The sequence below is a fragment of the Trichosurus vulpecula genome, chromosome 7 (assembly GCF_011100635.1).
Source record: "Trichosurus vulpecula isolate mTriVul1 chromosome 7, mTriVul1.pri, whole genome shotgun sequence".
Classification (NCBI taxonomy): Eukaryota; Metazoa; Chordata; class Mammalia; order Diprotodontia; family Phalangeridae; genus Trichosurus; species Trichosurus vulpecula.
The window spans coordinates 373081-400176 of record NC_050579.1 but is presented as its reverse complement, the minus strand read 5'-3'; the positions used below and the strand labels follow the sequence as shown (position 1 = coordinate 400176).

The window sequence follows — 27096 nt, the reverse complement described above, 5'->3', positions numbered from 1 at the left end:
TCTAAGTTCTCACATCAGCAGCTAATAGGGAGAAAAAAAGTATTGCACTGCAGGGCATTACAAAGCTATCCCCACAGCTCATTTCAGTGTTGACACAAGCCGGCACACAGAAAATTTCCAGCTAAACACTAGTATGACGTTGAGCTGAACTGTTTGTGCCTTATATACCTTGTTTTACTGAGGTTTGCCATATTTGCCATCAAAGCAAAAATCCCTTAAATGCCCCTGAAGTTGAATATAGTTGAATTCTTCAGTTCTTCTACAAAGAAGTCATTGGAAAGGTTAGGTCCTAGATATTACAATACTGAATTACAAATGTGTTGAGGGGTTTTCCCCACTGATCTATTATTACTAGCAGGACAACATTGGAACCCATAATAGCCATTCTAAACAGGAATGGCATTTGAAAAAGAGACAGAGAAGCATCTTGGCCTATTTCTAATCCTAAATTCTAGTTCTGGATTTATCACCAACTTGACTGTGTGATTCTGGATCTTTATTTCTCCAACTGTAAAATAAGAAAGCTAGACTTAAAAAGTCTCTTTCAAATCTCTGATTGTAACATTCTACTCCAAAATAAGCCTTATCTAAAGTGACAGCACGAAAGGAGGTTTTGTTAGTGGAATTATCTAGTACTTTAACCGGCAATAAAAGATAAGACCAAATGGAAAGTTGTAAGGAATTTGATCCCTTAGGACTTCCAAATAAAACCTTAAATAAGATTATGCAAAACTTACTAAAGTCCCATTCTGATTAGAGAAAAAAATGTACCCTCTTCCAAGTCAGTTCTGGAGGATTTCTCTAGGGCTGCTAAGGTTTGTGTTGGGTAAAGAAAGACCTCCTAACAAACGAGCATTCTTTTCCACATGATCAGAGCTAATTGGCCCCCCTGCAGACTAAGTGACCAATCACATCAGCTTCAGAAGAAACCAGCCCCCCAATGCATTATAAACAGAGGAATGTGAACGGTAAACCCAGTTCAACAAGAGAGCCCTACAAACTAGACTTGTAGATAGGGCTTTCTGCCTAAAGAGACATACCCTTCCAAGATTCCCTGAAGACGTACCTTTTTGCACATTAGCCAAGGCTTCAAAACGGTTGGTAAGTATTGATCTATTAAAAACTATTATAATTTAGGGGATGATGGTAGGTAGAAAGGTTACAGCCATAATCAGTTATGTCCAATATGGGTAACTCTAAGGAAACATAACTAAATAGAATAGTGGAAATAAAGCCATTATTTCTTTTGAAATATTAGAAATGGCATAGCCCAGTTGAAACTATTCCTGGAATTTCTCGTCACCTCACTGAATACATGCCTGTATCTGATTATGATTCATAAACTTCACTTGGGAGAACAGAATGAGTCGCTGGAAGGAATTCAAAAGATTTTTTTTTTTAAAGATTATACTTTGTTTTTTACTCCAGAAGGGGTAAATTACATGAGTAAAAACTCCTAAAATGGACACTTGAGAATCTAATAACAAAGTATTTAAATGTTGTCATAGTTGATACTTTCAATAATGGATACACACTCTCTCTCTCTCTCTCTCTCTCTCTCTCACTACCTATATCCTAATTCTAATCATGATTTAAATTTATGGTTAAGATTGGAATAAAAACAGTTATTCCTCTTAAAGGGATAAGTGAAAAGGCCATGAAGCTTATTAATTGGTCTAAATGAACTATTATTTTATAATTTTTACCAATTATGTAAAAAGGACTGGTATATAATATTCTCAATAAAGTCTTAATTGTTTTGGCCAGTTTATAACAAATGCGAATAAAATTGATCAACTAAGATGACAACTATAGTGATGGCTTGTCTTTACCACGTAGTATGACCTACATTCTTTTAAACCATGGCAGAGCTTTAGAAGACATAATTTCAGAATGTTAGCCTGAAAGGTCTAATACTCCTTTACTTTAATTCATCAAAACAGTAAAACAAAACAAACACACACACACACACACACACACACAACACTCACTCTCTCTCTGAAGGGTCTAATAGTCCTTTATTTTAATTCATCAAAACAGTAAAACAAAACAAACAAACAAACACACACACACACACACTCTCTCTCTCTCTCTCTCTCTCTCTCTCTCTCTCTCTCTCTCTCTCTCTCTGAAGGGTCTAATAGTCCTTTATTTTAATTCATCAAAGCAGTAAAACAAACACACATGCACACACACGTGCTCCACACACACATGAAAACTTTCTCACTCAGACAAAATACTCTCTCCTTTCCACTACTTATATCATTACAAGCATTTTAGTCAATGTAAATCATCGAAGTAGAAGTCAGTAATAATATCTACATAAACTTCTTTCATCAAAATATCACTTAATGAATGACAGGATGCCCTAAAGGATGAAGTACTTTGCAGATAGGACAATAGAAATAGTAATAGAAAATGTTAGGGACAATTCTTTTTCCTGAGAAACTTACTGATTGGCAATTAAAATCTATTTACACTGACTGCTAGAGATAAAGTACAAAACAGTGAATGAATTATGCAAAATATAGAAAAAGCAGCATGTGGGCTTAGGGGAGGTGGAACAGAAAAAAACAGAGATCATGAGTGAGTGGAGAGAGTGCTTGACTCAGAGCCAGAAGACCTGAGTGTGATGACTCCTGCCTCAGATACTTTCTAACTTTGTGACCACAGGCAAGTTTGCCTCCATTTCCTTAAATGTATAAAGGGAGTAAATATCATACCAATTTCGCAAAGGTGTTATGAGAATGAATTGCTTTGTTGACCTTAAACTGTCCTCTACATGTTTGCTAACCTTACTACTGTTATTATCTGGTCCAAGTCCTGCCCAATTCACCCCGACCAAACTGAGGCCCCAAAAAATGAAGTGACCTATGCAGGGTCTTACAGAAGGCAACAACTGAGGTCAGTGTCATCAGCAATGTAGGATACAGCTTGGTGTGTCTCAGTCATCAGACAGCAAAGGCCTCCCAGAGCCTTCAAAAAATGAAGGTCGCCTTAGGACAACCTCTTTAGCAAGAAAATGAAATATTTTAAGCTGTCGGGAGCAAAAGAGAAAGTGGAAAGGGGAGCAGGATGGTAGGGGTCAAGACGTAGGTGACACAAAACTAGCAGGAAGAAAATGATTCAGGAATTGTGCTGGGGTGGGGGATGGAGGTAGGGTAGAGTAGGAGAAGAAACAATTAAAATTCAAATGGCAGAAACTCTTATTTCTTAAATAAATGAATTTAGTGATTAGGAGATATCTGTTAGAAAGGGGCTTAAAAAACTGACAAGTGACACTAAGCAGGATGAAAACTTTTAAGCTATCGTTGATCAAAAGGCCAGGGCTGCACTGAGTAATGCTGGGCCCTGGGCTCTCAAATAATGAATGGCTCCAAGGCCCTAAGGTGTGAGCATGTACACCAGGTTAGCACAGGCCTTACCTCGCACATAACTTTAATTCATAGATGACACTGTTTCTGCTAATTGTATCTCTCATATGTGTGTGTGTCACATCAGCCTGAACAGTTGAGTTCCAGAAGGTCAGGGGCTGGTCTTTATTAATTAAACTCTGGATCTCTCCTAATGCTCTTCGCACATAGGAAGTATATAATTGACTTACGCTGCACATTTCTGAACCAAGGAGATCTAAGTGTGAAAATAAATTAACTAAAGAGTTAACTGTGGTCCTTGCAGGGAAAAATTCTGATGTAAGTGGAACAGAGTGTTCAAACTAAAAAACAACATGCAAATAGCAGTATCTGCACTGAAAATCACACGTAAACCTAAAAGGATGATTGAAGATAAGGAGCTATTTCATATTTTATTCTTCTAAGAAGAACTATTAGAGAAAATGAAAGTAAACCTAGGTAGAGGGCCAGGGCCAAAATCTAAAAAAACTATGTTTAATAAAATCATATGCTGACACAAACTACATTTGTAGCAACATCAATCACCTCTGAAGAAGTCTTGAACTTCCATAAAAATAGTGACTATGTGTCTGTGCATAAAACACTGTGTATTGTGCCTGGTAAAATCAGTCATTAAATAATTACACCCAAGCAACAGTACCAATAAATGATATGACAGACATTTATAATCATTTTTATGTTGAGAGTCTGATTACCCACTAGCATGTTATTTCATTTGTAATCTTCATTACACTTCAAGGATGACTTCAATTCTTTTAACTGTGTTAATGGATAATCTAGCATTAAAAATGTATAAATGTGAATCACTTAACCCTAAATAAACTCATGATGAAAAATGGAAAATAAGGGTGCTCCTTTTTTCCTTTTAAAGGTCTCTGAACCATTTTAAATTGAGGGTTCAAATCCAATGGCCCAATAGGAAGGAAAAAAAAAAGTTTCAAACAGAGACTAAAATTGAGAATGAAGATTACAAAAAAAACCAAAGTGAATCTCTCTGGCAGAAAGGAGCATTAAATAACTAATCATCTAATAACCAGTTGTGATCTGCCCAAAAAACACTTTTCAAATCTCCGAGTCAGGTCAATAGCTATGGAGAGCACCTGAAGAGGCCACAGGAGCAGAGTTTCCATGCTGAATGCTTCTGCTAGGAACCTTCTTATGTCTACTTATTCCAAGTAAAGGATGCAGAAATAATGACAAGGTTTCTATATGGAAATCAGAACTAACGGACCCCTGCTATGAGGATGTATTCTTTTTCAAAGGAGTATTCAATGGGAAACAGTCCTCATTTCATTTCCTGTTTGTAGAAGCCCCTTTCTTAGGACACCAAAGAAAGACCTGACCCACATACAGGTGAGCCCAGGTATAACACACCCAATGACATTTAACAAAGGAAAACCAGACCCCCAGTGAGAACCTGGAAGTTAAAATGTTCAAACAACCACTTTATTACTTAGTGTATTATCATCTTTATAAAACTGACATTTCATTCAACTCTTACATAATGATTCATTTTTGCTCAACTTTTGAAATGTGTCGCTTGTTTAAATTATCCAATTGTACCTGTTTAGTGCTATTTCCACTACACAATGAACAGATGGTCGAAGCATTGTTACACTTCATTATTACATACGTTGTTATGTAACACCTGTCCACCTCTGGAATGTGACTTAAAACTTAGCACAACCCTATTTCCTAAGTTCATTGAACAGTACGGCTACGTATAGAGATTCTGAAGGTAGATAAGATAGAAAAGTTGATACTATATAGAAATTTAATTTCCAAGTAATTCCAGCTTTTTAATCTAAATGTTATAAAGTAACAACAGTCTTAATCCATTAAAGTTATTTCTTTTTAGCCTTATTCCAGCCATCTTTTGCCAACTATAGAAAAATTAATCAAATCAACAAGTATTTAGTGAATACCTGTTATGCAAAACACACTATGAGCATAACATAAAAGCCTAACAAGCTATTTGCATGGTATAGATAAATACTGTAAGCGTTTAGACTGGGAAGAATCACTTTTGGCCAATCTGTTTATGGAAGAATGTATGATAGTGGGGGCTGTCAGAATCTTTTCATGTTGACTAACCATCAGCTAGCAAGAAATCCTTCTGGTTTCAGAGCATAACAGCCAAGGATGGATGCCGGTAAGTACAGGGCTCCACTCCTGACTCAAACACGAAAGAGGATGATGACCAAAGACGGCCACAGCACACTGCACATGGACAAAGCCAGAGGAGCTTGCCTTGCCCGGCTACGCGATCTGTGGGGATGCCTGATAGACATGCAGTGGCGATGGATGTTGTTCATCTTTTCTACATCTTTTCTGCTTCACTGGCTCCTCTTTGCAACCTTATGGTATGTGCTAGCTGACATGAATGGCGATCTTGACTTCAACCATGACAAACCACCTGAAAACCATACTATCTGTGTAAAATATCTCACCAGCTTCTCAGCTGCATTCTGCTTCGCAGTGGAGACACAGCTCACGATTGGCTACGGTACCATGTACCCCAATGGCGATTGTGCACGGGCAGTTTTCTTACTAACCGCCCAGATGCTCCTGGGAATCATGATGGAGGCCTTTATCACAGGTAATTTTCTCTGTTCTCTCAAAAACGTGACCAAGTATTTTGAAAGGACAGGAAATTCATGTAACACAGAAAAGGATTCACCTCTGAGATATGTTCTCAATAGGATGGGAGTTTCCAGGGCACAGGGAAAAGATAAAGGTTTCCCTCCCTACCACTAAATAGTAACAATTCTATGCTAAAAACAGCCTCATCAGAAATTCTCATCCTGAAGAAGTGACCTTGCTAGTAAATCCTAACACTTATCAAGCTCCACAGAGATTCCACAAGCTTTTCAAGAAAGCCAAATACATTTTATCTTCATATGTTAGAGGGCAGCTAAGGAGGAAAATTTGCAACTAAGTCCCAGAAACCTATTATCCCAGACTGAAATGCATTCCTAGTTGCGCAGACGTAGCTTCCAAATTGTGAAATGTGGTGTTGAAATGTGGCTTCTGTATCTTAATGCAAGTAAAAATTCAGTTTACTTTTTTATCCAATTCAGTCAGAATTTCCCTCTGATTTCAATAATACTTACTGACCCTCCAGTGAGGACATACATAATACCAGAATCCGTATTACATGAAATAGACTAATCCAGCACCCACCCTAGATAAAAATCCACTGGAAACTAGGTTGCAAAATAGTGTCCCAGATCTTTTTTAAAAAGTCCTTGGGGGAAGTCTCTCAGGTAAGGTGGAAACCCTTAATAGGAATAACACTTTTTTTTTTTTACACCTGCCTTTCAGCAAACAAAACCCCTTCCTTTCACACCTGCTTTTCAACAAACAAAAGTCCTTCCTTCTAAATGCCTTTCTAAATTCCTCAAAGAAATACTAGGTGAAGGGTCAGGGAAAATCGATTCAGGTCCTAGTCCTACTGTGATCTTTGGCAAATCCTATGACCTATGATGCTTTAGTTTGGCACGGGGGGGGTGGGGGGGGTGGGTGGTAATAAACACACCTGCAAAAATAGTTTTGTTGCAAGGACTTTAAAAGCCTTTAATTAATGCAAGTTCTGAAATATATGTTTTCACAAGGCAAAAAACTTGGCTTTCAGATGTGATAACATTCCCTGAGTTCCTTCACAGCAACAAATACTGAAAGTTGTAAAGTGCCACAAACAGAATCCGTACAAGCCTATCACTTTATCAGTGAGATGTTATGGCGGCTCAGCCTTTGTGGTGGCAGAGCACAATTGGAAACCAGGCCCTCAAACTCTAAATCCAACACTATTTTCAACATACCATATCATGAAGACCATTTGACTTAGAATAAAGCTCCTCCTTCAGCTTTAAGTATCTGACAACTACCAAAGGGCATTTCCCTTTACTAGGTGCCCCCCTCCTCTTGCCCCTACTACTAGCCCAACACTCAGAAGGAGAAAAAAACCAGCAGTGTCCTAATAATAGATAGTAAAATGCAGTGGTCTTCAAAGTGGAGTCCCCAAGGAGTATGTAACCAATTAGAAAGAAAGCTCTCACACAACCATGCTTGTCCTTGTCCCCAGCAATTCCTCTGTTACCTCCCTAAGGTACACCCCAATATCCTATTTGAGGTAGGGTGGTGACCCTTCATGGGCATAGAAAATTCCATCCTTGTCTCTATCCCCAAGACACCCCACCCCCACCCCCCCCACCCCCGCCCTTACCTCTGGACTGTGGCAAGGAAGAGCCCCATCACTTTCCATTCTGAGTGAGTCAGAGTTAATCCCACAGGTTAATCCCTCCATTCTTCCAAACTTCCCAGCTATTCTCATCAGCAGCACTACACGCCACAAAGGTTCTCCCAAGCTCTGTGCCCTCTTGGACCCCTCACTTTGGACCCTCCCACCTATCCAATCAGGTGCCAATCTTGTCAGTTCTCTGGCCCCTTTTCCTACTGACCTATGGATCACTCTAGTTCAGGATCTCATCTCATCTTGCCCAAGCTAATACAATAGCCTCCTAACTGGTCTATCTGATGCAAGTCTTTCTCCTCTCTAATCTATCCTCCCATAGCTGCTGGATGATTTTCCTAAAGCACAAATAAGACCATTTTACTACCCTTCTCAAAACTCCAGAGGCTCCCCTATTGATTCTAAGATAAAATATGACATCATATTTTAAAATGTCTACTTGGGGGAAAGTTTTATAACCTATATAATTACTGATGGAGTAGTACATGTATAAGGTATAAGTAAACAATTATAGACATGGACGGGGGGGGGGGGGGGATGGTGCTCAAAACAGTTTTTACCAATCAGGGCACCCTCTAAAAAAAATCTTTTACTGATATCAATCTGCAATTTAAAAAGTTTAGAAAACAATGGTGTAGTGGAGAGTGGTCAGACAGTTCTAGTCGTGTGACCTTGGTCAAGTCATTTAACTTCACAAGGCCTCAGCAATTCTCTAAGATTACAAACCACAGATCAGTGGAGCTAGAAGGTCACTACACTGATGAAATCAGAGGTCACCACCTCCACCCCCAAATCTAACCAGCAAGGAAAAGGGAATTTTCCCATTCCCACTAAACGAAAGCAATTTTATTCATATTAAAAAGATCTCCATTTAAAGCAGACCTGCACAGTGTGGTAGTAAGTAGGGGCCAAGGCTAAACTTCTGGCCGCAGATAGGTTTTTAGAGGCTCACTTTCCAAGTAAAGGTATAACGATGGTTGGTTGCCACAGGTCACATGACAAACAGGAGAGAGAGCGTGCAGTGGCAACCCACCTGCCAAGTTACATGATGGGCACCATAGTGACTAGTGGAAGGCAGGTTAAGCGGGGTACAGTCAAAGCACTTGGTACACCTTTACTTTCTTTTACATCCTCTACATTTTTCACGGACCATCTGAAATCATTCGGCAGGCTCCAAGCAGACCATGGGCCGTATGTTGTGCAGGCCTGATTTAGATCTATACTAAGAACACATATGCCAAGAATACATTTTCTTTCTTTGAAAAGTTTTGACAAAACAGGCACTTACAAACACACAAATTGTTTCCAGGCCCTCCATAAAAAGTTTACATTCCCAAAAAAGTTAAGCAAAACTAATTCCAAGAGGCAGTACATGACACTTAGAATCTAGCTCCTAATCTATTCTAAAAAAAATGATACCTAAAATATAAAGAATTTACCATCTAACCTAATGTAAGTAACAACACCAAAAATACAACACTTGGTAAACTATTTCATAAAAGTTAGTTAGTATTAGTTATAAGTTTGTAACAAAATCAACTGTTTCTAATCTAGGTGTCTTTGTGGCAAAGATTGCCTGTCCAAAGAACAGAATTTTCTGGATCCGCTTTACTAACTTGGCAGTAGTAGCCCATGTAGATGGAAAACCAAATCTGATCTTCAGAGTGGCCAACACTCAACATACCCCACTCACCAGCATCCGGGTCTCTGCTATTCTCTACCAGGAACAAGAAAATAACCAAATCTACCAGACCAGTGTGGACTTCCACCTTGACGGTATCAACTCCAAGGAGTGTCCAATCTTTATCTTTCCACTGACCTACTATCACTCCATTACACCCTCAAGCCCTCTAGCTGCTCTCCTGCAGCAGGAAAATCCTGGACACTTTGAATTAGTTGTTTTCCTCTCAGCTATTCACGAGGGCACAGGAGAAGTGTGCCAAAAGAGGACATCCTACTTACCATCAGAGATCATAATGCATCACAGTTTTGCCTCTCTGATGACTTTCGGTTCCAAAGGTGAATATGTTGTCAAAATGGAGAGTTTTGACAACACTGTCCCTGAACTTCAAACTGCTATAGTCCCTAAGAACCCAAACAGTACTGATATGGGGATCAATATTAATGGACAACACATTGATAACATTCAGATCTCTGAGATTGGGCTAGCAGAATAGTTTTGGAACATGGCTACATTTAAAAATTATATTAAACTACTTAACTGGATGTGCAGCTGCTTTCCCCTCATCATTGCTATCCCGTTATCTTTTTCTCCAATCACAGCACGGCATGCAAAGCATGGTATGTGACCACATAAACTGAGACTAGTGGATGAATTCACTGCAGACACTCTGGTAACACAGAATCTGGGAAAGTAAAAATTCTACCAGCTGATTTCACTAAACTGATCAAAGCTACAGTGACTGAAAGAAAAATTATACAGACATCATTTCTGATGACATTTAAATATGAGTTGATATTTTTTGTAAAAGACAATGAATTCAAGAAAGCAACCCCAAAGCAAAAACAAAAACCCACCTAACAAACCCATTTAAATCTATGAATTACTGTAATACATATAATTCCAATTTGAAGTAACTCTATATGATGTAAATTCTCCTTGGATACAATGATTATGTTATATAAATTATCACACTTTTCAGAAAGCCAGGAAGATCATTAAGTATTGGCCTTAATTTTTAAGAACTAATAATGAAATTCATAAGGACATAAGACTTTTAAGTGTTCAGAGAATTCTTACAAAGGCAAATTAGACCTAATTAAAAAACTCTAATAAAAAAAAACAAAAGTAAAAAAGGGATCCTGTAGAGAGTGTTTTTAAGTTAGTAGCAACCTATTTATTCTGAATGTAAGAAATAATGATACATGTACTTTGTATCTTTCCTCAGAATAATATTTCTTTGACCATGATATGGGAAAATGGACCAGTATTGGGGCCACAAAAAAGAAAGAGAATAGGGTGATGCTTTTGATTTATTAAAAACAGAATGATACCCATTACATTTATGTACACTGTTTAAAATACCTAACTACAGTCTATACTTTAAACGTTGCATAATCCATCTTTCCACAGAAAAGAGGGTTTGCTACATAACATTTTTATTTTTCCTACAGAGATGATAAAAGATGGAAGGCAAGTCAATATAACCTAATATATAACCAATATAACCTACATCTAGCATATACAACTAAAACAGATTTTTACTAGGATTATGGTTGCACTGACTTAAAGCTGGAAAGAACTGTAGAGATTATGTCCCATCCAAGCGCTTCATTTGGCATATGAGCAAAGACAGGCAGAAAACAGTTCAGCAATATGCTCCAAGCCACACAGGTAACCAGTAGTAAAGACTCAAGCATAGGCGCTCTGGTTCCAAAACTGTACTTCTTGGAAGACCTTATGAGCAAACACTATCTACTACAAAAGTTGGAACCAAACCACCAAACTGCAAATTACATCATCATAGTTTTCATTTTAAGGAAAACACACAAATGATTCCATACTGTAACTTAATAGGATACATTATAATCATGAAGTCTCTTTAAGAATTTAAGGACACAAACACACAAACATAATACTACTACAGAGAGGGGCAAAGAAACAGTATTATCCAGTGTGAATACTTACATGTCAAAGAATTAACAAAATTTCCTTTTCTAGATTCAAAGCAAATAGGTTCTTCTGAAAACACAAAAGATCAGTGGGACACCGGACTAGATGGCACTTAAGGTTCCTTCCAACTCCATTATTCGATGATAACTACATTTTAATCATCTTTGTGGGTGGATTTCTTACTCTTAAGCAGATCTGTGTCAGTTCTTTCCAATGATATATTAACTTGGTCATTAGACAAGTAGGGAATAAACTAATTACAGGTACAATGCAGACCCGGGAAAGCGTCAGAGAATCACAAAATTAGCTATCTAGTCCAAACTATGTCGGAAAAAAAACTGTCTCTAAAACCTGACTCGCAAGCAGTCATCCAAGACTTTGCTTGAATATCTCCTAAGAGAAGGAGCTCACCAAGTACTGTGTCCACTCTATTGCTGGACAAAGCCAACTATTAAGAAAGTTCTCCTTAAAATCAATCCTAAATAGGCTTTGTAATCTCTGATTCTGCCCTGGCAAGGGTAAGAATCCCTTTTCAGGTCAAAATCTTTCAAACGCTTTAACAAAGCTATTCCACCCACCAAAAAGTGACCTCCCACACTCTCCTCCTCCTCAGCCTGAGGCTTCTGGTCTCTTCAAACCTAACCTCATACGGCACCAATATCTCAGGACCCTCCCCAACCTATCAGTGTCTGCTAAAATATGGTACACAACATGGTCTGATCAGAATAAAGTGTAAAGGGAGTGTTATCTCCATATTCTTGGAAGATGTAATACTCAATGCAGCCTAAGACCATATTTTGTGGCAGCCATGATGTCACACTGTTGAACTGTATCCGATCCTATCCCATCTTGTTCAGTCTTGTTGAGTATCTAATCGTGTCTTCCCCATCTTGTACACTGGAAGATTTTTTGAAACCAAGTATAAGGCTGCTTTTATCTCTTATTACATTTCATCTTAGTTTAATTTGGTCAAATTGGACCTAACCTGTCAAGACTTCCCTGGATTCTAATTATTCTATATGTTACCTAGTCATACCAGCTTTTGTACCATTTGCTAATTTGACAAAGAAGACAGCTCTCCCTTTATCCAAGTTACTGAGACAAGTCCAGATCCCTATAGCATCTCACTGGAGTGCTCCTTCCATGTTTTTATCTAAATGTTAAGTACTCTTTGGGTCAAGCCATAGAAACAATTCTGAAACTAACATTATTATCATCTAGCACATCTCTCCATTTTTTTCTGTAAGCATAACAAATTTGATCAAATACTTTGCTAAAATCCAGGTAAACTTTATCTGTAGCATGTCCCTGATCTGACTTACTAACCCTGTCAAAAAAAGATACATTAGTATGGCGTGCCTTCCAAATGAAGTCGTGCTGTATTGGATCATTACTTCCTTTTCTAGTAAATATATGTAAAGTTTGACTCTCATGGAGCATTCTTCAATCACCCTAATGACCAAAACCTTTTAGATTTTTCTTGGCATATACTTTAAGATTTCTTTTCAACATAAAACTACCCCCCTACACATACACTTACAAAATTGAAATGCACAAATTCTATCTTTCCAAACTCTCACAAGGAGTTATTATTCCCCTCCTCCCTCCCCCCGCCTCTGGAAGCCCCACTACTAAGTTTACATGGAAAAATAAACTGGAGGAAGATGAATACTGTATTACTGATGACCAAGGAAGGCCAGAACACATGTTTAGAATGGTGTGTGTCAAGTCAAAGCTAGGAGCTGTAAATTTAATGCTTGCTATTTCTTTTTTAATGGGGACAGGATGAAAATAGCACAGAGAAAAGGCCAGACTTAGAGGCTACGGTAATAGCTTTTGTTACTCGAAAAACTGCTTTTCACTTTAAGGATATAGTACCAAGAGGCTTCTACCCTAAAACAAGATTGCTGAAACTACTAACCAAAAGGGATTCCTAATTAGGAAGTAGTATCTCATACACTGAGCATCTAGGGGTCCAGTGAATAGCAGGCCAATGTGGTGCAGGCCTGTTTTACTGCCTTTACATTTTTCACAGGCCACCCGAAATCCTTTGGTGGGCTGCAAGTGGCCCACAATGTTGTGCAGGCCTGGCCTAGAGTCAGAAAGACTCAACTTCCTCAGTTCAAACCTGGCCTCAAACACTTATGGGCTGTGTGCCCCTGGGCAAGATACTTAATCCTGGTTGCCTCAGTTCCTTTCTTTGCCAAGAAAACCCCAAATGGGGTCATGGAGAGTCAGCCACAACAGAATGAAAACAACAAACCAGATGAACCTGGATTATGAAAAATATAATGGTACTGTGAGATCTATATTGAAAGGTGTCCCCCCCAATAGATTGAAAGGCTTTCTTTGATGTTATTTCCTTTACATTCAACCTTCACTTTTCCAATGTAAAATCTGCAATGTATTCAGAAGAGTACGTAACAAGGAGGTAGGGGATGTGGAAGAGGGAGCAAGGATAACAGACTCACACATCACCTTCATTCCAACACAGTCACTAGTCAACACGTTGCTGACTTGTTTGTATTTATTTTACTTCTTTATTATATGAACATTTACCACCACCTTAAAGTGTGCTGGGTAAGCAGGTAGTCGGTGGCTCTCCCCCTCTGGAGGTCTCTCAGTAAAAGCCGGATGATCAGTCATGTGTCAGACATAGTGAGCAAGGGAGTCTTGATGCTGTGAAATATTCTTAGAGAGTTCACTCTGAATAAACTCCTAAGGGCAGCAGAATGAAGCATTAAGGGTGTGGCTGAAGGTCAAGATGTTGGTATTTTGCCAAATGAGCCAAAAAAAATTTGCCTTTGCTAGTAGCCATGTGGCAACTAGCACATTTTCAGTTTCTCAGTACTTTAAGAGGGGTTAATCAGAATCATATGCTCACAAAATCCACTGAGTTTATTAGTATCATTTTAGTCCTTGACATTTGTATTGCTTAGTATCAACTAGGAAACTTTGTACAGAATGTATCCTAATGCTCATCCCATTGGCTCTTAATATAATTTTTACTGTAGAATGTTCACTCTTGGTCTCCACGGTAATGGGCACAAATTTAGTGATGACTAATAGGCATCTGATGGAGCCCCATTCTCTGTCCTCTCAGGCTCTAGACAGTGGAAAGCAAGCTGGATTTGGAGTTAGAGAAGCAGAGGTTCCCTGTGTTCCACTCTGCGGATTCCTGGTTCTTGCCTAACCTAAATTCAGGTATCAGAGCTCTCTGGGCCTTTCCTCAGCTGTTAACATGAAGAGGCTGGACTCAAATGATCTTGAAAATCACTGCCAGGTCTAAATCTGAGATATACAGCCAAATTCTAAACAAGTAGCAGGAAGATGAGCTTTTATTTTCCCCAAAAATGTTCACTACAAGCCCCTATTATACCCTAGGAGAAAGTCCTCCTCAATCTTAGTATCTCTAAGTTTCCCAACATCAGTGTTGGGATGAAGCTACCTCTAACTTAGCCCTTGTGGCGTGTCTAAAGGGAAAGACCCAGAAGGGAAGCATTTCTTTTTTCTGAACACACTCCTAATAGACTTTAAGTGCAAAATTACTCTCATGGGATTAACACAAGCATAATTATAATCCTTACATATGGTTTTCCATGAGCTATTTAACTCACCAAAAACTTCTGGTTTTTCCCTGTACTTCATTAAGCAAAGAGAACATGATTACATTAAGACAAAACAGTAGTTGCTGTAATTTTAACTTCATTTTACAACCATGGAAAGAGGCAAAGGGACTTCCTCAAAGTTACAGAGCCAGTTAAGGGTGAGGGGTAAGATTTGAACTCAGGTCTATCCTGACTCTAAAGTGGTTAAAAGTGGTTGCTATCATTTCTTAACCACTTTAGTAACATCTCTCTACCCTTTGGAATAATATGAATAAGATTCTCATTACCTTATTAGTTAACAATACTCTTTAAGTCTTGAAAAGTGTAGTAGAAAGAATAATGGGCTTAAAAGCCAAGCGAAACATAGAGAAAACAAAGGTTCAAATTCACCAGACATCTGGGGAACCATGAGCAAAGGACCAGATTCACCTTTCTGAGCTCAGTTTCTTCTTTTGTAAAATGAGCCCTCTAAAACCTGGAACACCTACCTGACAGGGGATAATTTCTGTAACGCACCTCATCTGCCTCACGGTGACACATCACTGTCAGCTGCTATTACTATTATTATCATTCACTTTAACAGCACAGAGGAAGTGTCAGGATGTGAGAATACTTTAGGCATTTGTAGGGATATGTAGAATCCAAAGCAGTTCATGTTCCTTCCAACTGTATCTTTCATTTTCCTTCAAATATTAACAGGAAATGGCTTACATTGTGTTTCAAGCTTTACGAAGCACTCCACCTCCAAACACCTGCTGGGGAGGATACTGGTGATCCTCCAAGCCAAACTCCTCAAACGAATGATCAAGTGACAGAAGCCCAGAAAGTTTAGGTAAACGCCCAGAGTCAACCAGCCACAAGTGGAAGGTCAGCTCCTCTTACTCAGAAACCAATGTTCTTTTCACTACACTACACTAGTTAGTCAGTCAATAAAGATTTATTAAGTACCTGCTATGTGACAGGCACTATGTTGTGCACTAGGGATAGAAAGAAGCACAATACAAACCCTGCCCTCAAGGAGCTCACAGCCTAATGAGGGCAATGGAACAACTGCACAAAATTAAAAATGATAAGACTGATAGTTCTACAATATGACTTCTGATGAGCTCATTAAAGCCGTAACAGCACAGGTCACATGACAGTTTCCTTAAGTATCTGGATCCACTAACTAGAAGGTTTCATTTTGGTCTCTCCTGGCTTGAGTACATTAAAACCCAGATTAGTAAGATGGCAGGGAAAGAAGACTGAGATATAAATGACTAAGCAAGGAAATCAGTCCTTGAAAAGACTCTACTCTAGTTGTGATTGGAATTAGAACGGTGCCAAAGTCATTTTCACCTGTTATTTCTTTCTCTTAACAGCCATAATTAGGCACTTTTCAATCTCCTAACTTAGCACTGCCGTACTGACGACAGCCCTGCCCAAAATGAGGCTACTGAAAAGCGACGTTAGTGTCAGATTTACCAGGAACACGTACTAAATGCTTACTAACTTGACTTCATACCTAACTTCCAGAAGAGACTCAAGGTTTACAAAGCACTTCACATACATCATTGTCTTCAGTGATTCTCTGACGAACTCTAAGAGAGATTTGTTGTTTAGTCATGTTTAGTCGTGTCCAACCCCTACTTAACCCCATTTACGGTTTTTTCTGGGCAGACACACCAGGCCCTTTCCTTTTCCAGCTCATTTTACAGATGCGAAAACTGAAGCAAACAGGGTGAAGTAACTTGCCCAGGGTCACACAGCTGGTTAGTGTCTGAGGCCAGCTTTGAACTCAGGAAGATCAATCTTTCTGACTCTAGGCCCAGTATTTTATCCATTATCCACATCTATCCTAGCTTGAGAGGTATTATGAACATTATTAACTTCATTTTATAACTATGGAAAGAGGCAATGTGACTTCATCAAAGTTACACAGCCAGTTAAGGGTGAGGGGTAAGATTTGAACTCAGGTATATCCTGACTCTAAAGCCATCCTTCTGTACACTTCTGTACATATTATAATGCCTTTCCTATCACGGCAGTATTTAAAATAATTCCTAAGGCTCCATTTGGCCAAAAAGCTCTCACCAAGCTACCTGACTTGGCCTCTAGACCATAATCTAGTGCTTTGGTCCAGAATCCATAACTGCTATCCCTATTTCTAAACCAGGCCAGCACAACCTGCATCCCACCAAAGGATTTCAGAAGACTCGCCAAAAATGTAGAGGAAAATATCCTTTGTATGTAGAGGAAATCCTCTAGCCTGCTGCAGGTTGTGCAGGCCTGTTCTAAACTATTCTTTTCTAATAGGAAATTGGAAATGTACTGCCTATTTTTCAAGGAATCTTAAAGCAAGGCATTCTAAGTAGGAAAAAAAATTACACCTCCAAATTTTCCACCAATACTATATACAATCTGCAACCTGTCCCAATCCACCCTTACCCCAAAAAGAATTGATACAAACTCAGTTTTACAAACCAGCATGAGAGTCAAGAACTAGTCAAATATCCGTTATGAAAACATTGTTTCCATGCCTCTAATTAGGAACCTCTACCATGTAGAACACATATGGAATATAAGGCCACTCTAGTTTGTCTTTCCCTACAAAATCCTATAATAACTCAAAACTGAAAACAAGCAATTAGAGAATGAAAGTCAGAATTCGAACTGCCAAACACCTTACCTGAATCTTTTCGCCCTGGTTTTTCAAACCGTCTGTCTCCCCTAGAAAAACAGAAATAAACTTTTGAACAGGGACTATGAAGCCATATGATAATTTCAACTCCAGTTGTAGTACACTTTCTTCTTAGCTTAGGACTAACAATGAAAAAGAGGGGTAAGACTCACTAGAAGGTTTCATTAAACAATCGGAAAAGACAAGCCTTTAGCTGCTCAAGTTCACCTTTAATCCAAGTAAATATTTTACTAGAGATTAGATTATCTATCCTGAGAGACACTGGATGACTGAAAACTGAAATTCTCCAGAGACTGTGATATACTTTTAGTCTCAGCCAAAGAAGGGCCTTTGTTTCAGAGAAAAATATGGGGTCCTGAAAAACACCAGGTAACTCCTCAAAGGCAATGTAGGCTGCTTCCCTCCTCCTGGTCAACGATGGACCCAATTCATTGTCTCTTCACAGTCTAAGACGTACATTGATGGACCGGTTCTACTATACATTGTCCATCCAAGTGCACATGACAGTCTGGACAACAGGCTTTCCTCATTCATTTGGTTCATTTCATGTGGACAGTTAGGGTCATACCTTTCTTAGCTACTAAGGATCTGGAGAAGCATACAGTGGGCCTAAGTAGGATATAATATAGAGAATTGAATGAAGGACAAAAGCACAACTTATGACATCTGAATTAAATGGAATATTACTGTGTCATAAGAAATTCTCTGAATTAAAGAATTAAGAGAAATTTGCTAAGACTAGCAGTCTGTCACAGAGTGAACAGAACCAGGAAAATAATTTATACAATGACCACAATAATATAAAGGAAAACAACACTGAAAGACATCAACACTCAAATCAATTGATTACACCAGAGGATTGATGGTGAAGAATGCCTCTAGCCTTTTGGCAGATGGGCAGTGGACAATACAGACATTTTCAGACAAGGCCAATGCGTTATCTGTTTTTCTTGAATATGCTTATTTGTTTAAAAAAAAAAAAAGGAAGGCTAAGGGAGAGGGAAAGGAGAGAATCACTGGGAATTGACAACGTTCTAAAAAAGACAAGAGTATCAACAAAACATTTTTTAAAGGCTACGTACATAGCAGGAAAAGGATTTCTGCCCATCACAGAGCAAGAACAAGGGATAACCAATGAACAGCTCACAGGCTCCACTGGTATCCATACAACATCGAAAGAAAATAAGGAGAGCCCCTAACCCATTGTCAGGACACCCTGTGGAGGACTTACACGAGGACATCAACAATAGTTGCACAGATAAGAATACTTAGATTGGTTGCAATCTTTACAGTTGGAAGGAGCACCCACACTGATCAGAGATCCAACAAGGTACTGATAAAGTAAGTACATTCTTGCTGAGAACATATTTTTATGTTAAATGCACAGGAATCTTCTCCTACTGGGTTTATTTCATCTCTCATCTCATATCAGCAGGTTTTCCACCCAGACTGCTACTCAGAATATCCAACCAGTCCACCTTGTGGGTTAGTGACCTCACCCCGGAAGAAGGAGGGAAGTGCAGCACTCCCACGGCTCACTTTTGGAGCTGCACAGGCTGCCAGGGCAGGGTTACCTTTCTTCCCAGCTCTGTGATCGGTGCATTTCACGGCCGCCGCCACCTCGCCCAAATCCACCCTCAATTTCATCAAAACTTCTTTGGTAAAAACCACCTTCACCTCTGCCTCGACCTGCAAAGACCAAAAAACGGAAGTAAGTGGCTATAAGATGACCACATAGGCATCAAAAAGGAGTTTCTATTCACTGTAAGTTTTCTCTGAAATGATTTTTTTTGTTAATGAGCTGCTTACTAAAACATATAGATGCTAAAATTATGTTCTACTCAATCATTTTACATTTATAAAACATTACTGTAAATGAGGCCTTCAACTGGACTTTTCATACACACAAAAGCTAAAGATACTGACTCTGATATGGAATATTTCTGAAAGGAAAATTGAACAGAAGAACCATTGAGGCATTTAAAATAGCTTACTCATCCATGACACAGTAGTTTGCAATACAGTCAACTCCCCTCAATGAATTATCTGCTTAACAGATTTGCTACATCTACCCAAGAACTCCTCTCCTTCAACAGTCCCCACTGGTGTTCAAGCCAAAAGCATAGTGGGTATCAGGCTTAGGATCAAAGAACCTAGAATATGGAGAAACCCTTAGAGACCACTTAATCCAAGATCCTCACGTAAAAAAAAAATCTTTTCTGATGATGGGTTGGAACGATCATGTGTCCTGAAAGAGCATATGGATGTTTTTCAAAGTTCAATACAAAATGACTGATTTCCAAAATTATCAGTATTTATCCATGCATCTTCCCCCTCCTCTGGAGTAAATAATCGAGGGCTGACTACAAGGGCATAGTTGTATCTTAAAGCAGCAAAGCCAAAGGTACAAGAGAGTGTGTGTCCAACATGACAATAAATGTTGCTACCACTTTAAAAAATCCACAGAACCAAAAGTACTTCCAGACGTCAGGCACTTACGTCTATTTCAATAACACAGAAGTACAAAGAAATGAAATGGATAATCCTTTGGAATTTCATTCAAGATGGCTCACAGAATAAGTAAAACTTATATGATGCACATTATTAAAGACCTAATACAATAAAAACTTTTTCTCTATTGTGGTGATGCTCCACAATGGGGGGAAATCCACCATTTGGAATGGAAAAGTCTTTTTCCTTCTAAAAGGCAGAGAGTAAATAAAATAAGTAAAGAGAGCCAATAATATATTAAATAATACAACAGAACACACTGGGTTAATAAGTGATTTTTTTAAAGTTGATATACACCCATAGAGATTCTTCTCCTCCTTCCTTTCTATTTGAATTTTAAAAAATTTTTTTCATTTATTTTTAGTTTTCAACATTCACTTCCATAAGTTTTAAATTTTCTCCCCCTCCCTCCCTAAGATGGCTTGCAATCTGATATAGGCTCTATATATACGTTCTTACTAAACATGCTTTCACATTAGTCATATCGTACAGAAGAATTATAACAAAATGGGAGGAACAATGACAAAGAAAATAAACAACAAAAAAAGAAAATCATCTGCTTTGGTCTGCATTCAGACTTCATAGCTCTTTCTCTGGCTGTGGGTGGCATTTTCCATCATGAGTCCTTTGGAATTGTTTTAGGTCCTTGCATTGCTGAGAAGGGCTAAGTCTATCAAAATCAGTCATCACACACTGCGGCTCTTACTGTGTACAATGTTCTCCTGGTTCTGCTCACTTCACTCAGCATCAGTTCATATAAATCTTTTCAGGTTTTTCTGAAGTCCATTTATTTGTTCATCATTTCTTATAGCACAATAGTAGTCCATTAGAATGCATATGCCACAACTTGTTCAGCCATTGCCTGATTGATGGACATCCCCTCAATTTCCAGGTCTTAGCCTCCACAAAGAGAGCTGCTATAAATATTTTTGTACGTGTGGGTCCTTTCCCCATTTTTATTATCTCTTTGGGATATAGGTCTAGAAGAGCTGGGTCAAAGGGTATGTGCATATTTATAGCCCTTTGGGTATAGTTCCAAATTCCTCTCCAGAATGGCTGGATTGGCTCACAGCGCCACCAAAAACTAAGTGTTCCAACTTTCCCACATCTCCAACATTTATCATTTTCCTGTTTCATCATGTTAGCCAATCTGATAGGTGTGATGTGGTCCCTCAGAGTTGTTTTGATTTGCATCTCTCTAATCAGTAGTGATCTAGAGCATTTTTTCATGACTACAGATAGTTTTAATTTTTCCACTGAAAATTGCCTGTTCATATCCTTGAACCATTTTATCAATTGGGAAATGACTTGTATTCTTGTAAATTTGACTCAGTTCTCTCTATAATTTAGAAATGAGGCCTTTATCAGAGACACTAGCAGTAAAAATTCTTTCCCAGTTTTCTGCTTCCTTCCTAATCCTGGCTGATTGGCTTTGTTTGTCTTCCTATTTGAATTTGATACCAGTGGCCTAGAGTATGCTTTCCCACAAGCTACTCTTAGAACAGATGATCACTGAATGTACACGGTAAGAAAATCTACTGATCCATCTTAGGGTATAAACAAGTGGGAAACATTCCAAGGTCAATTATATCACCCTAAATATTTAGATCAATTTATTAAAAGGAAACCAACTGTGAACAAACACAACAAAGAAACTCACTATTTAAAAGAACTGTGGGAATTCCTTCAACAATACCATTCATAAATACCAACCAACTTATAAATTTTGACTTATCAATCAAAGTTATAGTACAATATACTTTGGAGACCAACAAAGATAATATAGGGGACAAAGATTCACAAATCACAAAAGCTTAAAAGTGGAAAAAGTCCCAGCCTCATACACAATATAAGAATTCATTTTCACTCCCCTTCCCAAGATGGTTATTGAGCTTCTTTCTATCTTGATGTTTCAATGAAAGCACGTACCTTCCTTATATTTAGCCAAATGCATTTAGATCTTTTGTTCCTAAAAATGAATTGTCATTCTTCTGTTTAACTTTCTGTCGATTAACCAAAGTTTGCCGCGACTTAACACTGGATGCCCACTTTATTTCCTAAGGCCTGTACATCAGACCCTTTTCCTACAAGCAACAGACCTGCCCCTTCTTTATTTTCATGCTGATTCAAATTCTCTTTTTATCTTTACCATATTGTAAGTATTAGCTAATTCCAGGCTGACTATTGTCATAGGATTGCGATATCTGTTACATACTTGTCCTGGACTCTAGGCCCCGTCTCCTCCACCTTTGCCATGTGTCTACATTCATTCTCACCTCCTATGAACCCTGTTCAGCCACTTGGGTATTCCGATGTCATTCCCCTGTCACCTCCCACATACAGTTATTTTTTTCCTCAACAAGTATATTCATGGTCTTTTAGGGCAGAATTTGATTTCTGAGAGTCTTCTAGCTCTTCTTCAAAGAAATCTTTTCAAGGCAGCTAGGTGGCGCAGTGAGTAGAACACCAGCCCTGGAGTCAGCAAGACCTGAGTTCAAATCAGGCCTCAGACACTTGACACACTTACTAGTTGTGTGACCTTGGGCAAGTCGCTTAACCCCAATTGCCCTGCCTTCCCCCACCCCCGTCCCCCAAAAAGAAATCTCCTTTGGAATCTCTTATCAAGAGCAACTAATCCTAACTTCTGAAGTTTTGAAAAAATGTTTTCCTAAAATCTGGGAAATATGTTTAAGCACATCTAGTGTCCCCTTCTTTTATCACAATTGGTTACTTCCTCCTACAGTTCTTAAGAATTCCAATTTGTCACTCATTTTTCCCTTTCTGATTATAACAAAATTTGGCATATAACAATTTGTTTTTGCTTCCTCTGGCTTCTAAGAAAGTAAACTGCCAATAAGTCAAAAATCTATGAGATTTTGGATAAATGAAACCACTGATACACCATTACTAATCCTTGCTTCTGTTCCAGTACTATAACCTACATTAAGACAGCCCCTCTCACATTCTTCTTCTGAGCAGTTCACAGTTTTGTTCAGTCTTGTCAGTCATGTCCAACTCTTTGTGACCTCATTTGGGATTTTCTTGGCAAAGATACTGGGGTAGTTTGCTACTTCCTTTGGCAGCTAATTTTACAGATGAGGAAACTGAGGCAAACAGGGTTAGATGACTTGTCCAGGGTCACTCAGCTAGTAAGTATCTGAGGCCAGATTTGAAATGAGCAAGACAAGTCTTCCTGACCCCAGGCCTAGCACTCTCTCCACTGCACCACCTAGATGTCCACTGTATATCTGTAATTATATCACTTTCTTCTTTTGTCCACACTCAAATGCTTTCTTTTGTGCTTATTACATACTAAAGTTTATAATTTCTACAGAGGTATACACTTTAATATGTAGTGTATGCCTTAAAATTAAAAAAGGGTAGTGCAATTAAATGGAAAAAGTATTGAATGCAGATTCAGAAGACATGGGTTTGAATACTGGGATGCACCACTCATTACTTCCATTATTCTGAGAAAGTTACTTGGGAGGCCTAGTTTTCTCATCACTAAAAGTGGATAATAGCCCTTGTTCTCTTTACTTCACATGACTATTATGACCAAAATAGTTATAGCCTATAAAGCTTTATAAAACAGCTTTATATTTCCATTCTTCTTACTCTTCCTCTCCAGTTAATTTCTTTTAAATCAAACATTTACTGACCCCTTGTCATGTTTAAATTACGATTCCCATTCCACCAAACCTCAGCAATATCTATGAAATTATATTGCCCTACATCTGTTCAAATTTAGCTCTGCAATGGTATGTGCATATACGTGTGCACCCATATCCATACTCACTCACTCTCTCTCTCTCACACACACACACACACACACACCTCCTGGTTCTGCTCACGTTCATTTAAGTCTTCCCAAGTTTCTCTAAAATTGTCTTCTTTATTATTTCTTAAAAAAAACAACAGTATTCTATCATTCCATTTTATATACATATACGTACCTTCAGTATTACACACATACACACAGCTTTTTTTATTGCTGGGCACTTTTCTATTTCCCCTCAAATTTCCACTTAAAGCTTTTCTTAATCAGATCTTTGACTCCCCTCCTATATAAATTCTTCCAAATCTTCAGAAGTATAACCTTGTCCCTTTCCAGAAGCCTACAGTTCTCATAAGAAGCAAAGTCAAAGAAACTAAATCCTATGATTAGGGAGTTTTCAGAAAAAGAAACCAAAGCTATCAACAGTCATATTTAAAAATGTCTAAGTCACTAACAACTGTTGTTCACTCATTTCAAGTTGTGTCTAACTCTTCATGACTCCATTTGGGATTTTCTTGACAAAGATTCTGGAATGGTTTGCTGATTCCTTCTCCAGCTCATTTTACACATGAGGAAACTGAGGCAAACAGGATGAAGTGACTTGCTTAGGGTCACATAGCTAGGAAATGTGAGGCTGGATTTGAACTCGGGTCTTCCTGACTACCGGTCAGTGCTCTATCCACCATGCCACTTAGCTGCCCTCACTAATTAGAGAAGTGCAAACTAAGGCACCACCTCACATCTATCAGACTGATGAATATGACAGAAAAGGAAAATGATAAATGCTGGAGGGGTTGCGGAAAAAAAGGTACACTAAGTAAAGTCGGTGGAACTGTGAACTGGCCCGACCATTCCAGAAAACAAGTTGGAACTATGTCCAAAGGGCTATAAGACTGACTGTGCCTTTGGTGCAGCAATACCAATGTTAGCTCTGTATCCCAAAGAGATCGAAGAAAAGAGGAAATGGACTCATATGTACAAAAATATTTCTAATAACTCTTTTTGTGGTGGCAAAGAACTGGAAATTGAGGGGACGCCCAGCAATTGTGGAATGGCTGACCAAACTGTGGTAAATGACTGTGATGGCACACGATTGTGTCCTAAGAAATGACAAGGGGCCTGGTTTCAGAAAACCCTTCATGGACCTTTGTCATCCCAAAGTAAAGGAAGGGCATGAGGAAGGCAACAGAAACTAATAATATAAAAAAACTAACTGGGATACTTGGTGCCATTCTATCTATGCACTTCAGATAGCTAAACTTTTCTTTGAAAAATCATTTTAAACGAAATTATAAGATATGTAAGATGTGATTGCTACTAAGTAAATATACCTATGATCATTGAACAAATACTCAAGATGACCTCATACAACACAATGATAACAAATACAAGACAGAAAATCAGTCACAGCATCAAACAGAAAAAAGCAAAAGAACAAATGTTAGAAATTTGTCAGACTGCAAATTAAACTACCTGCTTTCTATACAATTATTTCCTGTTTTACTTTAAGGTATGCCCATGGGAAATCACATTACATCCCCACTGCTGCCAAAGACCCTGAATGGCTGAGGAGTAGGAGACACATCCCCTCTCCCCACCAGGAGAGCACGCCCTACCAAAGATGTGCTCTAGATGCCTGAGGGTGGTCAGGAGGCTAAGTCAGTCTGGGGAATACAAAATCCCAGTATGCAACACTCTTGCCAGGATCCTTGTGGGGGAGAGGATGCATGGAAGAAGAGAAAAGGATCCCAAAAGGAGTTTAGAAACGTAGAAGCAGATGTCACAGCCTGCTCATGCCTCTACTCCTAGAGCCAGAATGCAGTTCCTCAAATTAGGATTTAGGGAGCCTGGGCGCTGGAAAAATGGCTTCTGATTAGAAACGTAAATTAGGGTACTTGAGCAACATGTTTATGTCCTGTTCATACAGGAAATAAAAATCTCCACCAGCTTTTATTTTTACTGTTATTTTCCTCTAGCATCCTCTTTCTTGTACACCATTATTCTGTTAATATAAAAGCTCACCTCGACCTCTAGAGGAACTTCGACCTCGAGGAGCCCCTACCGCTGTTCCTCCTCCTCGTCCTGTCAATCGCAGGACAGCGGCACTATTTACAGACATGGAAAAGTTTCTCTGCCAAGGAAAGAAAGTGCAATTTGGGTAAAGACGAAAATTACATGAAATTGCCCTCTCCCTCAAAACGCGCACACGCGCGCGCACACACACACACACACACACACACACACGCAATATCTAATAATAAAATAGCATAAAGGATACACAAAGATAATTTTGGCCAAGAGTCACCATATCAAACAACATTTACACATGGTATGGTGTTGGGGTTAGGGGCAAGGTGTAGTGACCAGGATGGTGCTAAGGCACACGGGCCTCTAAAAGCCTAAAACCACACCTCTCTCCTCAGGCAGCATGTCTCCAATGAAGCTCACCAAAGACAGCATATAGTGATGGCCTAGATTAACCACCAGCACCACCTCCTTACACTCCAGGAGCACAGTGCTTCTCCTACAACCTCGTAAGTGAGATAGCACAATGGTTATACTATTGACATGTTATAGATGAGGAACCCGAGGCACATGGGCACATGGAAATTAAGTGCCATGTCTTTTCTCCGCCAGGGCTAGCCTGACTCATAGTCAGCAAGGAGCGATCTATGATAAACCAAAACCTGAAGTAGATGTCTAAGCACAGTGCCTGGCACTAAGGGACTTAGGAAATCAGTGCTTGTGGATTAAAGGGATCAGACTATTTGATCACTGAAGAATACTCATTACACACAAGGCAGTAGGGGTAGGGTAGAAAGGACAGTAAGGGAACTGCTCTCACTGCAAGAAAACAGAGATGAGGCAGAAGGTCTTGGCCGCTAAGGTGACTGGCTGGTCTTACTCAATGGCAAAAATAATGTGTGATCCTGTTTTTCCTCCATCCTGCTCTAAGGAGCAATGAAATAGCCCCAAAACGGGTATGTGTGGGAAGGGGGATGGGGGAGGTAGGTACAGAGAGAGCTTCAGAAACCTAAATTCCACAATCGCCCTCTTCCCCTTAACAAGCAATATAATTATCTATTCCAATTCTCTGAAATAGTATCAACAAACAAAAAAGTAAAGCAGGAACATTTTAAAACTCTTCTGTAAAGTAAATAAGCTGAAGCTCAACCCCTCCCCAGCTGAGGGACGGCAGGACCTGGCCCAGGAGAGAGGC

At 39.0% G+C, this 27096-nt stretch overlaps 2 protein-coding genes across 3 annotated transcripts in view; one reads left to right on the top strand and one right to left on the bottom strand.

Moving 5' to 3' along the window:
* The window catches only part of GIGYF2 (GRB10 interacting GYF protein 2), a 164257-nt gene that overhangs the window by 67156 nt on the left and 70005 nt on the right, over positions 1–27096 (bottom strand). The window contains exons 6-8 of the mRNA XM_036766633.1: positions 25899–26007; positions 19162–19276; positions 17576–17616 (exon numbers count right to left, since the gene is read on the bottom strand). Coding sequence (XP_036622528.1) covers positions 17576–17616; positions 19162–19276; positions 25899–26007 — 265 coding nt within the window. The remainder of the gene's footprint in view (positions 1–17575; positions 17617–19161; positions 19277–25898; positions 26008–27096) is intronic.
* On the top strand, positions 5505–9842 carry KCNJ13 (potassium inwardly rectifying channel subfamily J member 13). 2 transcript variants are annotated; one of them, XM_036766634.1, is made up of 2 exons: positions 5505–6012; positions 9220–9842. In XM_036766634.1, the coding sequence occupies exons 1-2, from the start codon at positions 5556–5558 to the stop codon at positions 9840–9842; spliced, it is 1080 nt and encodes a 359-aa protein (XP_036622529.1). In that variant the 5' UTR covers positions 5505–5555. The 2 variants fall into 2 exon arrangements, with proteins under 2 accessions (XP_036622529.1, XP_036622530.1); XM_036766635.1 differs by having other exon boundaries at positions 5556–5776; positions 9220–9280.

What these genes read in the sequence shown, in the direction of transcription:
- KCNJ13 (XM_036766634.1), top strand. Translation starts at nt 5,556, where the DNA reads ATGGATGCCGGTAAGTACAGGGCTCCACTCCTGACTCAAACACGAAAG. An exon ending in GATGGAGGCCTTTATCACAG is followed by an intron (nt 6,013 to 9,219) that starts GTAATTTTCTCT and finishes TTTCTAATCTAG; the next exon opens with GTGTCTTTGTGGCAAAGATT.